This window comes from Panthera onca, chromosome D2, assembly GCF_046562875.1.
Source record: "Panthera onca isolate mPanOnc1 chromosome D2, mPanOnc1 haplotype 2, whole genome shotgun sequence".
Taxonomy (NCBI): Eukaryota; Metazoa; Chordata; class Mammalia; order Carnivora; family Felidae; genus Panthera; species Panthera onca.
The window spans coordinates 54171580-54186054 of record NC_138349.1 but is presented as its reverse complement, the minus strand read 5'-3'; the positions used below and the strand labels follow the sequence as shown (position 1 = coordinate 54186054).

At 40.2% G+C, this 14475-nt stretch overlaps 2 protein-coding genes across 5 annotated transcripts in view; one reads left to right on the top strand and one right to left on the bottom strand.

Moving 5' to 3' along the window:
• OIT3 (oncoprotein induced transcript 3) overlaps window positions 1-14137 on the top strand; it is a 29440-nt gene extending 15303 nt beyond the window's left edge. For both annotated transcript variants that reach the window (XM_060642454.3, XM_060642453.3), the window contains 5 exons: window positions 1210-1332; window positions 3053-3213; window positions 5097-5512; window positions 9966-10065; window positions 11741-14137. In XM_060642454.3, the coding sequence (XP_060498437.1) occupies window positions 1210-1332; window positions 3053-3213; window positions 5097-5512; window positions 9966-10065; window positions 11741-11914 (974 nt within the window). In that variant the 3' untranslated portion in view covers window positions 11915-14137. The remainder of the gene's footprint in view (window positions 1-1209; window positions 1333-3052; window positions 3214-5096; window positions 5513-9965; window positions 10066-11740) is intronic.
• The window catches only part of PLA2G12B (phospholipase A2 group XIIB), a 30660-nt gene continuing 30201 nt past the window's right edge, over window positions 14017-14475 (bottom strand). For 2 of the 3 annotated variants that reach the window (XM_078434365.2, XM_078434363.2), the window contains exon 4: window positions 14017-14170. In XM_078434365.2, coding sequence (XP_078290491.1) covers window positions 14049-14170 — 122 coding nt within the window. In that variant the 3' untranslated portion in view covers window positions 14017-14048. The remainder of the gene's footprint in view (window positions 14171-14475) is intronic. The other variant, XM_078434364.2, reaches the window with a different exon arrangement.

The window sequence follows — 14475 nt, the reverse complement described above, 5'->3', positions numbered from 1 at the left end:
GCTCCATGCTGGGCACGAAGCCTACTAAAAAAGAAGAAGAGGAAGAGGAAGAGAAGGAAGAGGAAGGAGGAGGAGGAAAAGGAAGAAGGAAATAGAGGAGAAGGAGAAAGAGAAAGAAAATGCAAAGCTTTTTTTTTTTTTATATGTTTTATTTATTTTTGAGGCAGAGAGAGACAGAGCATGAGCAGGGGAGGGGCAGAGAGAGAGGGAGACACAGAATCCGAAGCAGGCTCCAGGCTCTGAGCTGTCAGCACAGAGCCCGACGCGGGGCTCAAACTCACAAACCGCGAGATCATGACCTGAGCCGAAGTCGGATGCTTAACCGAAGGAGCCACCCAGGCACCCCAAAATGCAAAGCTTTTTAAAGGAAACTTTAAAAAAACACCTCAAGAGAGGAATGTCACAAAGAGTATGTGAGAGTGTGTCATCCAGGCCTCGTTTTTTTTGTTTTGGTTTTTTTTTTTTTAATTTTTTTTAACGTTTATTTACTTTTGAGACAGAGAGAGACAGAGCATGAATGGGGGAGGGGCAGAGAGAGAGAGGGAGACACAGAGTCTGAAACAGGCTCCAGGCTCTGAGCTGTCAGCACAGAGCCCGACGCGGGGCTCAAACTCACAAACGGTGAGATCATGACCTGAGGTGAAATCGGACACTTAACCAACTGAGCCACCCAGGCGCCCCTGGGCCTCAGTTTTATAAGTGTGCTATCAGCCCAAGGCACGTATCCCAGTGCTATTGTTCCTAGAGATTTGAGGAGAGGGTCTGGCAATCCAACCAACTGGCAATAATGGATACGTCTCTCTAGTCTAGTTGAATTTATATTCTGTCAGTCCCTTTTATATCAGTCATATGCTATAAAATTTCAAAATGGGTGAATTACAGCAACTAAGAAATGACTTTTGGGTCTTCCTCTCCAAAACTGTCATATAACCATGAGAAAAACAGACAAATCCAGATTGAAGGTCATTCTACAAAATGACCAGCTTAAGAGGTTAGAGCTTTAGATGTCCTAAGATTGCTCTTTCTAGCTATAACACTTAATAAACATTTTTTGTGTGGACTTCCCTACATGACTCAGTGACTGGGTTAGACCCCAGTGATACTGCAATGAGTCAAATATATTCCCTGATGCCAAGTGCCAGCCCAAGAACAGAATTCTTGGGAAACAGGCCTGCAAGATCACTCCCTTTTCTTTTGGTTTTATTGCAGACATTGAAGGATGCCACAATAACAATGGTGGCTGCAGCCATCTTTGCCTTGTGTCTGAGAAGGGCTATCAGTGTGAATGTCCCCGGGGCTTGGTGCTGTCTGAGGATAACCACACATGCCAAGGTAGTACATGGATGCGCTCAATCTCTGCTCTCCTCCGTGAATCTCCCTGCCTTCTTCACTCAAGTGTGTTAATATTCCCATCTTGTAGAGCACCAGCTCTTTTGACAGTGTATATATATCTCTGCATCTTTACTCTGGGATCATTCAAAAGAGAAGCTCTCTAAACAGCAGTACCAAAAAGTTCATTTTCTTTTGCTTTTTAAAAAATTCTGGTACAAAAAAAAATACAGCAGAAAATTGACCATCTAAACCAATTTCAAATGTATAGTTCGGTAGTGGTAAGTATATTCACATTGCTGTGCAACAGATTTCCAGAATGTTTTTATCTTGCAAAACTAAAACTCAATACCCATTAAACAATAATTCCCCCCATTCCTCCTTCCCAACCCCCTGCCCTGGCAACCACTATTATATTTTCTATTTCTATGAAGTTTGACTACTTTAGACACCTCATGTGACTATGTATCTTTTGTGATTGACTTATTTCACTTAGCATTTCATTTAGCACAAAGTTCACCCATGTGGCATATGACAGGATTTCCTTTCTTCATAAAGCTGAATAACATTCTGCCGTATTTATATACTACATTTTGTTTAGGGGCTCATCCATTGATGGGCACTTGAGTTACTTCTACATTTTAGATATTGCAAATAATGCTGCTATGATCATGAGTGTGCAAATATCTCTTTGAGATCCTATTTTCAGTTCTTTTGGATAAATACCCAGAAATGGGATTGATGGTCCATACAGTTTCCTTTGCTTTTTACTTCTGATTTTTTTCTCTAATTTCTATTATTAGCAGTATAACTAATAGTTAATTTTGAAGTCTAAGACACTGATGCAGTTCCTCTCTTTTCTAACAGATAATTGGGTGGTGAAACTAAGTTGAGAGCCCTAGGGAGCTGATTCGTCTCCCTACAATTACAATATGAGCATCAACAATTCTCTGAGAACTATTTTCTGGAAATCTAGTTATTTATGTCCAGAATATTAACTCATTCACATAGCAAATATTTAATGAGCACCTATCTCTGATTTCCTTATACTGTGTTATTGTTATGATATATCCTCCCATATTGATGTTGTCCTCACATATTTTCTGACAGTACCCATAAGTATTTCTTTTCGGGTATTTGTAGAGTCTGGAAAACTGAACACAGGAACACTAAAGAAAAGCAATCTTTTTCATATTAAGTTAAAGCGGAATTTATAGTCAGCATTTATGGTTTACTGAACAATGCAAGGACAATTTGGAACTCTTTCCCAAGTGCACTAACGTTGTTTTTATTACCTCTGTTTTATGAGACATAATTAATGGTAAAGTCAGAGCAGTACTGTTATGTAATTTAAGCCTACATCAAAGCAGTACTTTTTCTGTATTGCCAATAAATTGTGTTTGTGCTAAAAGTTAATCCTTTAGGTGTTTCAGTTCATGGAACTATGCTATCCACACTTTGAAATAAATGTTAAATTGAAACTCAAACACAATATTTCCTCATTCGGGGAACAATTATTTGAGGATCATTATTAGACCACAACCCTGGGAGTTAGGAGTCCTGGTTTCATTCACCAACTTGTTTTGAGCCTCATAGATTTTCTTAAGGATAAAACAAAAAGCTCAAATTGTGTGAGGTTAAAATTATTTCCCCTAAACACCGTCCTTACCCTTCTCCCAATTCAAATTTCCCAGTTCTAACAGTAGCCCCCTTTCTGCCGCAGTCCCCGTGTTGTGCAGGTCAAATACCATTGAAGTGAGCATCCCCAGGGACCTGGTTGGCGGTCTGGAGCTCTTCCTGACCAACACCTCCTGCCGAGGAGTATCCAACGGCACCCACGTCAACATCCTCTTCTCCCTCAAGACGTGTGGCACAGTGGTCAATGTAGGTTCTTCCTGGAGGACGCTTGGGGAATAACCAAAAGCCAGTTATTTGGGAGGTAGTTGACAGAGGTATGCAGCGTGGCTTGTGTTATAGATGAAATAGTTCCACATTAAATAATGGAGCTCAAAGAATCATATGCCGTTCATTTAACACATATATTATTGGGCATCTGCCGTGGTCCTGGCACTGTGAGCACAGAGAGGTAAGAAGAGTTCTGCTCTTTGTGTTCTTAAATAGTCCTGTCTCTCCAATGTGTACAGACATTTTCCCGAGTGCCTCAGCACCAGCACTGGGAGACTGGTCACATCTCCTCTGACCAATTATTTTACTTGAAGAAAGCAAATGACACAGATGAAAGTTCATTTATGAGGTAACAAATGAGTTCGAGTTGTAAACTAGACAGAGGTTCAAGGTTTGTATTTTTGTCCAAGAATCTGCATTGGAGTCTGAGGGATATATGAAATAAGATTCCTAACTTTTGAGAACATACACAGTAGTATTGAGATCACACACACACACACACACACACACACACACAATATAAATAAGAAACAGTGAGGGGCACCCGGGAGGCTCAGTCAGTTAAGTGTCCAACTCTGGATTTCAGCTCGGATCATGATGTCATGGTTTCTGGGATGGAGCCCCACGTCGGGCTCTGTGCTGACAGTGAAGAGCCTGTTTGGGATTCTCTCTCTCCCTCTCTCTCTCTGCCCCTCCCCCACTCATGCATGCTCTCTCCCTCTCTTTCCCTCTCAAAAATAAATTAAAAAAGAAAGAAAGAAACAGTGATACAGATGACAGGTGCTATAGCAGTCTAGAAAGGGACAAACATTGGGGATGTCAAGACAAATGGGACTTGAACTGGAGTAGAAGCATGTGTTTGGCTTATACAGAGAGGAGAGGGCATTTCAGATGAGAAACAAGTGAGCAAGTCTCAGAGATGGGAATATTTAAGGCTTATGCTGAGTGAATGGGCAGTTCAGACTGACTGGCAAGGAATTCATATTGGAAAAGGAAACTAGAAAAGTAGACAGGGTAGGATGGGGGTGCGGGTGCGAGACTGCTTCCAAAGATCTGCCTTGTGTGCGAGGGTGAGACATTTGGGCTCTATACCATAGAGGGGGGTTGCAGGCACTGTTGTGATGAGATCAGAAGCATGAGAAATGGATAGAGAAAAGGGGACCTGGATCCAGGAGATCAGGGCAGAGATTCTCATGACCATCTGATTAAATAAATATTTATTTGCTGAATTCGACTGAGAGAAATCAGAGAGCCAATTGAACTTAGATTGAGACATGGGGGTGGTATCTCAGGAGAAGGTGGTCCCACTTTAGGCAAATTGTGTTTATTGTATCTGTAGATGATTAAGTAGAAAGGCCCCCGTGGTGTGTTGGATTTGCTGGCACCCGGGAGAGCAGACAAGGCTGGAGACAAAGAACTGAAAGTCATCTGCATAAATGTGATAGCTGAAGTTCTGCCTGTGGATGAGTTCAGCACAAGGTCAGGCCGCAGCCTGATCAGCAGGTCTAGGAGTCCGGGAAAAAAAAAAAATAGAAGCCATTCCTTCCTAAAACACCAGAGCTTTGAATTTGCTGATTCTGCATAGTTCAGGTTTTATGAGTAATACTCCAAAGGAATGCGTGGGTTGACCATGAAGTAGTATATAAAATTCTTAACAGTAAGAACATCTTGCTAAAAAGAAGTGATTAAAAAAAAAAAACAGTTCCAGTCTTCAGCAACCAAATCTTTTATGTGTTTTGATGTAAATAGAAGTTGAGAGAATGTTACAGTCAGGAGTGGGGCAGGGTTTGGGAGGTGGGGATGGGGAACTCCTTAGAAATAAACATAAAATATTTTCTTCTCCTGGCCCTGGCCCGGCTCAGGTGGTAAATGACAAGATCGTGGCAAGCAACCTTGTGACAGGTCTACCCAAGCAGACCCCAGGGAGCAGCGGGGACATCATCATCCGAACCAGCAAACTGCTGATCCCAGTGACCTGCGAGTTTCCACGCCTGTACACCATTTCAGAAGGCTACGTTCCTAACCTTCGAAATACCCCACTGGAAATCATGGGCCGCAGTCATGGAATCTTCCCATTCACTCTGGAGATCTTCAAGGACAATGAGTTTGAAGAGCCTTACCGGGAAGCTTTGCCCACCCTCAAGCTTCGAGACTCCCTCTACTTTGGCATTGAGCCTGTCGTGCACGTGAATGGCTTAGAAAGCCTAGTGGAGAGCTGCTTTGCCACCCCCACCTCCAAGATCGACGAGATCCTGAAGTACTACCTCATCCAGGATGGGTAATTATGCTGCTTACACCATTTACTACCCCCAGTTCACATCCACCTTCTAAGTGCACAAGCCTACTTGGTCATTTCCTAAAACAACATGGCACTCTTATGAGTTCTTAATTGGTTCAGAAGCCACTCATTGTCATACTGGAGGTAAAAACTGGTGAGGGAGCAGAGAGTCAAAAATGACTCCAAGGGGTCTAGCTCAGCTGACTGACTAGATGCCATTAGCCAAGACGGAGGGCTATAAGTAGAAAAGCAGGTTTGAGGTGAAATATTGAATATGATAATTCCAAGTAATGCTATTGAATTGTAAATGCCTGTAGGATATATGGGAAGAGAAGTTCAGTGGGCAGTTGGAAATGTATATCAGACCTTGGAACAAGGTCAGGACTAGAGATAAAGGAGCAAGAATCATCCCTGTAGACTACAGGCACCCCTTGTAGACTTCTCTTTTAAGAAGCTTGGTAGCAAGGGGCGACTCTTGGTTTTGGCTCAGGTCATGATCTCATGATTTGTGAGTTCAAGCCCTGCATCGAGCTCTGTGTTGACAGCACAGAGCCTGCTTGTGTGTGTGCTCTCTCTCTCTCTCTCTCTCTCAAAATAAATAAATAAACTTAAAAAAGAAGAAGAAGAAGAAGAAGAAAAAGAAGAAGAAGAAGCAGCAGCAGCAGCAGCAGCAGCAGCTTGGGTAGCAAAGGAGAGAAAAAAAATACTTGGAAGGTTTCAGGAGAAGAAAGATCAAGTGAAATTTGGTTTTTCTGTGCTTGTTTTATACAAAGGAGATTTCCTTTATCTCCTAAGAATCCTTGGATTGAGAACTATGTGTGTCTCATGGGATGATTGGAAGTCTGGCAGTTATCCCATCCATTGCTTACATTCCCAGGAAAATTACACTCATACCCCAAACTCATGGCAGAATCTTATCAGTTTCTTCCTTGTTCTCAGTGTCAGGTGGGACATATCTCAGGTAGAGGCAGGGACTGCAGCTCAATGAAAGGGAAATGGTCTAGCGAGAGCACCACATGGGCCATGCCCTTTGCTAATTGGCCTGCTGGACTCTGAAATATCTACTTAGCTTTTATCTACCAGATCTCTCATCACAGGCAACCTCCACCTGCTGTTGTCAATCTCTCGCACAGTGATTTTTCAACTCTTGAAGCACATTGGGATCAACCAAGAGTCTTTTGTAGAAAGTAGCCGTACCCCCATGCTGTTCTCTCTGTTCTCTTACTGTCTTAATTCCAGCCCTTGTTATCTTTCACCTGGACAGCTAAAACAGCCTCCCAACAGCCCCCTAAGTCCCAACTCTCAAATCTCAGCTTCACGAGTCCCTGGATATCTAGTCAAAAGGAAGACAAACTTCAAATTTTTGAAAAAAAAAAAAAAAAAATATATATATGGTCAGATCCATGTTGAAAACCTTTGATGGCTCTTGATTTCCTTTGGTTAGTAAATTTCACTGTTTACCAGCAGGAGTACTTCTAGCCTCAGCTTTCTGTAGCCTCCTTTTCTTGTGTTCAGAAAATGGAAAATTTATCATTCTGAGCTGTTTTGGGTGGCCAGTAATAGGTCTCATAGGAGTCTGTAGTTCTTGGGATTTCTTGCCATCTTAAAGTTATCTTCACAAAGTTTTAAAGTGAAAATTAGAAGTATCACTTTTTATTTATTTTTTTCACTCACATCCTAAAGTTAATAGATTAAGGAATGGATTTTCTTTTAGGGGGAGAGGAGATTTTGGTTCCTTTTTTTTTGTCTAACAGCATTATTGGAGTACCGTTCTCATACAGTGAGCATACACATTGAAAGTGTACAGTTGGGTAAGTTCTGATGTATACATTCATGAAGCCATCACTATAATCAAGATAGGGAACTTTTCTCTCATTCCAAGAGTGTTCTCCTTCCCCTGTACTTACTTTTTACAAAAATAAATGTATAATAACCCACTTACTGGAAAAAGATGTAATCTACAATCTCAATAAAGCTTGCAAAGTTTGTTTATGCATTTGTTATTCGGATAGTTAAGGACTATATACTTTTTATTTTAGACAGTTCTAAGAAGCTGTGCTATTTAATTTTCCAGCCCTTAGCATGTACAAAATAGCCCCCCACCTGAAAATGCTACAGGAGAAATTAAAATGCTTAAAAGCCAGAGACAAGAACTCAAAAACACAGCTGTAGAGATCTATTTAGTAACCAGGCAAATAGTCCCATCTCTGGCACAATAGTGGATAGTACTGTAATGGTGTATATGAGACAATTCCTCAAGATAAAATCCAACTCTGAGCCTGGCTTATTGTGCCTCACCCTCTGACCTCTGCCTTCTCCAGTTTCTGCTCCTGGCAAAGGGAACTACAGGCAATTCCCACACTCCATGGTTCCTTACACCCTTCTGACTGCACCTGTTGTTTCCTCTGCCTGAAATCTTCTTCCCCTTTTCTTGCTGCCTGAATCTTACTGGTCCTTCAAGATTCAACAGGATTTCTTTCCTCCATGAAGCCTTCCCTGATTCCTTCTAACCTGAACTAGAAATATTCTTTCCTTCTCTTTCCTCCTCAATGCCTAGCCTATAGGGTCATTAAATATTGGTCAAATGAATTATTGCGTGAGCATTTAACATAACAATAATCTGAAGCTAGTCCAGAGCCCTAAAGTAAACATAATGCAGTGTGATTACATTTATAAACTGTTTGATTATTCATCGTCCTCAGCTTAAATTTAAATCGGGATGGTTTCTCCTGATATTTGGCACATCTCATTCACCTCCCTCCAGTTTCAATCGGCCTGTGCTCTGGGAATGCAAAGTAATTTAATACAAGCCCACGCAAAGTAGAATTAGAAAGTTAGTCTCCAGAAAAAGAAACATATTGAATTCCAAAATAAAATACTGGACAACATTTGGGTAATCAATGATTTTGTATTATCCTATATACCATTGTTACTTTCTTTCAACACACCAACTTAGAGCTGAGGAACTAGCATTGTGTAATCATGGCAAACCCCAAGTCAAGAGCCAGAATTTGTTCTGGGTTCTCTTCTGTAATATATTACCCTGTAACAACTCTTTTTGCCTCATTCTCTCTTGAAAAAACAACAACAATAGTATTTTTAGGTAAAAATAAATTGAAAATGGTGAGGCACTTAGGTGAAAAGTGCCATTTTAATATCGCTTTACTCTTTTTTATCATAGATACAGACTGTAAACTCCTTGACATCACAGACCATATTTTTCATCTTTATATCCTCTGCAGTTCCCAGCAGAGTATGTTGCATTAGATTAGATATGCAGTAGGTATTTATTATAGAACATAATCAAAATATGATATAAATTAACTTTACCTCAGGAAAATGAAAATGAGTACATAAATACAAGAAATAACAGAGACTGCATTATATATTTAGATCTTCTTCAGTTCAGGGGAATATGGTACTAGTGGTAATATAAGTCACAATGCCTTATTTTTAAACAATTTTATGGGATTTTTCAACTGCACTGAAACTTAGCAATGAACTAGAAAGTGGTCTTTAAGCATGTGGAGCAAGTATCCAATTTCATAGACTTTTACTTCTGATCCCCACTTTTTTTTTCCTGACCTGGCAGGCGAGAACTATTAGGTATCCATAAAAGGGAAAATACATTCAGGGAAAATAAAGTTCCTTTAAAATTCAGAATGGGAAAGATGATACAGGTGTAATCCCTGGCCTGTAGGAAGAAAATGTTCATCAAATACTAAACCCTGGTCTCAAAATTGAGAATCAAGAACACATCTTTTCCTCAGCTAACCCTGACGTACCCTACGAGTTTCACTTCAAGCAGTAGACCTGAGATTAAAACCCAAAAACCCTACAAAACCAAAATTTAGCGTTAAACTTGGGAAAAGAGGAATTACAACAGTTTGGAGGTGAATGAACTTTCCTCAGGAGAACGAGTTATTCTCTCTGGAACTTAGGTCTTTATGCAGCTCTTTGAAATACAAGTTGGGGTTTGCTCATCTCTGAACCCCCCTTGGGGGTTAGTGTATATAAAGTGTCCAATAAATATTTATGAAGTCTAGTTAAAAGAAAAGCCTTTTTAAGCCAATTATCAAGTATGTAACCGCAGAATCCCTACCATATATTACAAATAAAAATACAGCCTTACAAAGATACCTTCATTTCCAGAGATATCGTTGGAATAAATGTGGTTGCTGTTGCTGGCACTTCAGTACATTAATATGTCAAGAGGTCCTTGTGCCCAGTTTGTGGGTACAGAGAATGAGAGATGATTAATGAACAGGGTTGTATCTGAAGATGCCTTTCTAGGGAGGGAATTTCATTTTTCCTTCATTCTCAACAAGCTTGAGTTCAGCCCAGCCTCCTCTGCCCAGTTAGCCACTCTTTGGACCAAACACATTGGACTGGATTGTTTTTCCACCTCTGTAGAAACAATCAAGTCTTACGTGCTCTCCTGTCTTGCTTTCAGCTGTGTTTCAGATGACTCAGTGAAGCAGTACACATCACGAGACCACTTAGCAAAGCACTTTCAGGTTCCTGTCTTCAAGTTTGTGGGCAAAGACCACAAGGTGAGCTGAACACCTTTACCTTGTAACCTACACCCCCCACCCCCAGACCTGAATTGGTGTTCCAATTCGTTGACCTTCTCTATGAGACCAAAGTTAGGATCTGCATTCCCCTCTGAAAAATACTGTAGGGGTGCCTGGGTGGCTCAGTCGGTTGAGTGTCCAATTTTGGCTCAGGTCATGATCTCACAGTTCATGAGTTTGAGCCCCGTGTCAGGCTCTGTGCTGACAGCTTGGAGCCTGGAGCCTACTTCAGACTCTCTGTCTCCCTCTCTCTCTCTGCCCCTCCCCTGCTTGTGCTCTCTTTCTGACTCTCAAAAATAAATAAACATAAAAAAAAATTTATAAAGTAAAGAAAAATACTGTAGAATTGGCCACCTAGAAGCCTAATACCTTCATTAATATCACAGTTATCTGCCTCCCTCCCAAGAAAATCACTGTGCTTGTTCAAAGAAAATACTATATGATCATAATTTTAAATCATTGTGGGCAGATATGGTTGAAAAAGTCTGCTTGGTAGTCATTGGCCAAGGATATGGACAGAAAATTCACAGAAAAGACAAATAGCAAAGCGTTCAGTGAAAATAGTACTTAAGATGCCAATTAAAACAATTATAAGACATTATTTTATGCATATTAAATTTATAAAAATTTATCACAATGCTTGCAAAGTTATAGGGAGAATACAGTGACAGTATAAAGGAGTATAATTTCTGGAAAGCTGTCTGATAATATGTAGTAATAACCATAAAATCATATTCTAAAAACTCCAATTCTGACAGTTTCTCAAAAACAAGCAAAAAAAAAAGAAAAACAAGATTTGTTAGATGTGTTTACAGAGCATTGTTACATGGGAAATGAGAGAAAGCCCCCAACCAGGCCTACCATATATCAGTTAATGCAATACTAAGCAGTTATTAAAATGAGAAATATAGAAAAAGGAGATACAAAAAAACTTTTATCATAACAGTTTACATGCATATTGAATATGCTACGTTTTTGAAAATTATACATACACAGAAGTTATAAGAGGCCATAGATAGTACGTTAAGGTGGAGGCTTTTTTGGTTTTTGTTTTAGTAGAGTTGTTGAGACATTTAAACCAAAAGAAGTTTAAGAGACCAATATTCTTTTCCACCCTGCATTTAAGTGAATTTAAGTGAGCAGTTACATCACTGTTCCAGAGCACCTGCGAATCATGATGGCTAATCCTGATCTCCCTCCTCAAGCAGGCAGCATGCTTTGGGAGGTAACTTGTAGGAAGAAGCTTGGGCAAAGAACTTGTTATTTTACACAGAAGTGTGTGGGCACCAATGTTTTTCCCAGACTTTGATGCTAAGAATGAAGATGTAAACATTATTAGATGTTGCCTTCTCAGAGGTCTCTCCTGTCCCTGTACAAAAGCAAAAGTTATAGATGTGGGGTTCTAAATCACCCACATGACTCAGTGTGTTTGCCACCTGACCAATGCTGTGAATCTGGGCAAGTTTCCTAACCTAAGTCTCAGTTTCCTCATCTGTAAAATGGGGATGATAACATCTACCTCAAACAGTTGTTGTCTAGATGAAACGAGACAATATATATGAAACATTTGGTATAGTGTCGAGCTTCTAGAAAGGGCCCCACAAGTGGTAGCTGTTATCATTATTTTTGTTAATTATAATTATGGTCTTTCCAGGAAGTGTTTCTGCACTGCCAGGTCCTTGTCTGTGGAAGGCTGGACGAGCATTCTCGCTGTGCTCAGGGCTGCCACCGGCGAATGCGTCGTGAGGCAGTAGAGGGAGAGGATACAGCTGGTCTGCAGAGCCAGATGCTGACAGGTGGCCCGATCAGCATCGACTGGGAGGACTAGGACCACCCAACACCCGAGTCCTGGCTTTGGGCCACCCACCTCTTTGGAACTTCTCCCTACGCCCTCCGAGAGCACCAATCAACACCCTAGAACATGGCGCTTCTTTGAACCTTATACTGTGGGTTTAGACAGACTCCCTGAACTGACTCATTCTGACTCCGGCTGCTGGGTCAGGAAAGGTCACCTCACTGCTGACTGATCCAACCCATGGGCTTCATCTTCCCAACGTCGAAAGCTATGCTGTCCCTGCAAGAAAGCAGCTCACCCTGCTCCCCACATTTCCTTCCTACAATAAAACACCTCGTGTAGGATGCAATAGGACCACTAAAATCAAAAGTCGGGCATGCTCTTCTGAAGTATAAACTTAAAACAAATTAAATGGTTGCTTGAAATTATGACCTAAATACCCAGCAACTCCTTAAATATGTAAATAATAATCATTCCCTGAAATTTCAACTCAAACGCAGAGTAGTTATAGGAGATTCGGAAGTTTATCAGTATAAGTGTGTACTAAAAAATATTATTTGATTTTCCTCTTGCACAGTGTTTTCTTTTGATATTTTTATATTACGTGAAATGTTTTCAATTAATAAATATTAATAAATGTATTGACATGCATTTAAGTGGGTCAATGACTGAACTGTAGACAAAATTAAAATTTGGTACCATATGTCCTATTATTTGGCATTCTAAGCCCTCAGACTGATACGGCAATAAAAAAAAGGTGTAAATTATACCATGCTCTATTTTGTAGGTAGGTGCTTAATAAAGTTTATTGAAGTAAATATTATAAATCACAGAGATAAATTTTATATGCAATGAAATCCAATTTCTTAATATGCCAATTATTTTTATGGCTTTACATAAGATCAGGAAACAGTTTTTCTTCTTTTTCTTTTTTGAAACGGCTGTAATCAACAATTCTTAATGCAACCAGTAAAATTAACAAAAGGAAGTGAAAGGACAGAATGACCTAGATCAAGAATTGGCCAGCTTTTTTTGTCAAGAGCCAAATGGTAAACATTTTAGGCTTTCTGGCTATACAGTCTGTCACAACTGTTCAACTCTGAGGTTGTAGCACAGGAGTGACCATAAACAAAGGAGAATATGGTTGTGTTGCAATAAAACGCCACAGAAGCAGTGTTAGACCTGATTTGGCCCATGAGTTTCATTTGCTGATCCCTGATCTTAGTGGACCTCAGCCCTCCCAGTGCATCAAGATCAGGTGGGGAGCACTCATAAAACACCTATAGGTAGATACCACCCCCAGAGGGTTTCTGCTTTTTAATACTCCTTTGATGATTCTAATCTGCAGTCAGTATTGAGAACCAGAGTTTAGCAACTGACCATTTGTGTGTCCTCAGATTTCAGGGACTTCTCCTAGCTATCTTCAGTGGCAATTTTTACAAAATGCTTCTCAGATCCTACCATGACACTAACACCACTTAGTAACTGGGAATATCACAGGAATAATTCACTGAAGGAAAAAAATGGAACCTCAGAGACCTAACTCCATCTGACCTCCACCTCCATTGGTCTTCACCAAGTAAGTCTCTGACCTTTCCCACTTGTTCTTATCTCTCCAGCACCAGTGGGAATGATTGTTATCATTGGTGGAACTTACCAGGTTGGGTTCTGTTCTCTTCTAAGTGAAATGGAAGCACATTGGTGATAATGGAATTCATTCATCTCTTTTCATATTTCCTAAAAAGAACACTTTATTAAAAGTGAGATGCTTACTGGCAACTGAAACATGAATCAGAGGAAAGTCCTTGCCTCCCAAATGGTTGGATGCTGCAAAATTTCACTTATGAATATAATTACCAAGTCCGAGAATCCCAATATTTTAGTCTTTATTTTAGTCTTTAAACTAAGAACTGAATTGCCAGGCAAATGTTTCTTGGTTGGGGAGACCATTGGTAAAATAAAGAGTAGTCTTCAAATCACTCCATGTCTTTTTTCCAGTTCTCCCAAAGGATGGGACTCACGTTTCAGCTGTAGAACAATATTTCCTTTCTCTTGCTTTGTGTTATCCAAACATTTGGAAGCAAGGATGAGACACATCTGCCACACTACCATCTCTGAGACTGACAGCTGTGGCATCACTCAAAACCAGGAAGGGATCACCTCTTTCTCATAACTCTTCTTTCTCCTCTTCTGCACAGATGCAGGCTGCTCTTTGGCTATTCATGAAAGGTCGGCAGCCCAAGGTCCATACGGTATTGAACACAGTATCAGCCAGAGAATCACAGGCTGCTTGAAAAGGATGAAGAGGAAAAAAAAAAAAAAAGAAAAGAAAAAAATGAAGAGAAATAAAAGGTTAATGTACAAGACTATCCCAAGTAGTTTGAGTAATTTTAAAAACGAATGTAATTCCAAGCATGACATGATACCCAGAGGAAAATAAAAGCAGTGATCCAAATACATAATTAAAAAGAACATACATTTAAGAGAAACTTAATAAGCTTCCATCCAATCTAATTAAGCAGAATATACTTTGAGGTGCCCTTCTTTTATGGGCCTCTAGGTCAAAATCACATTTAGCAATCAGAATCTCCTGT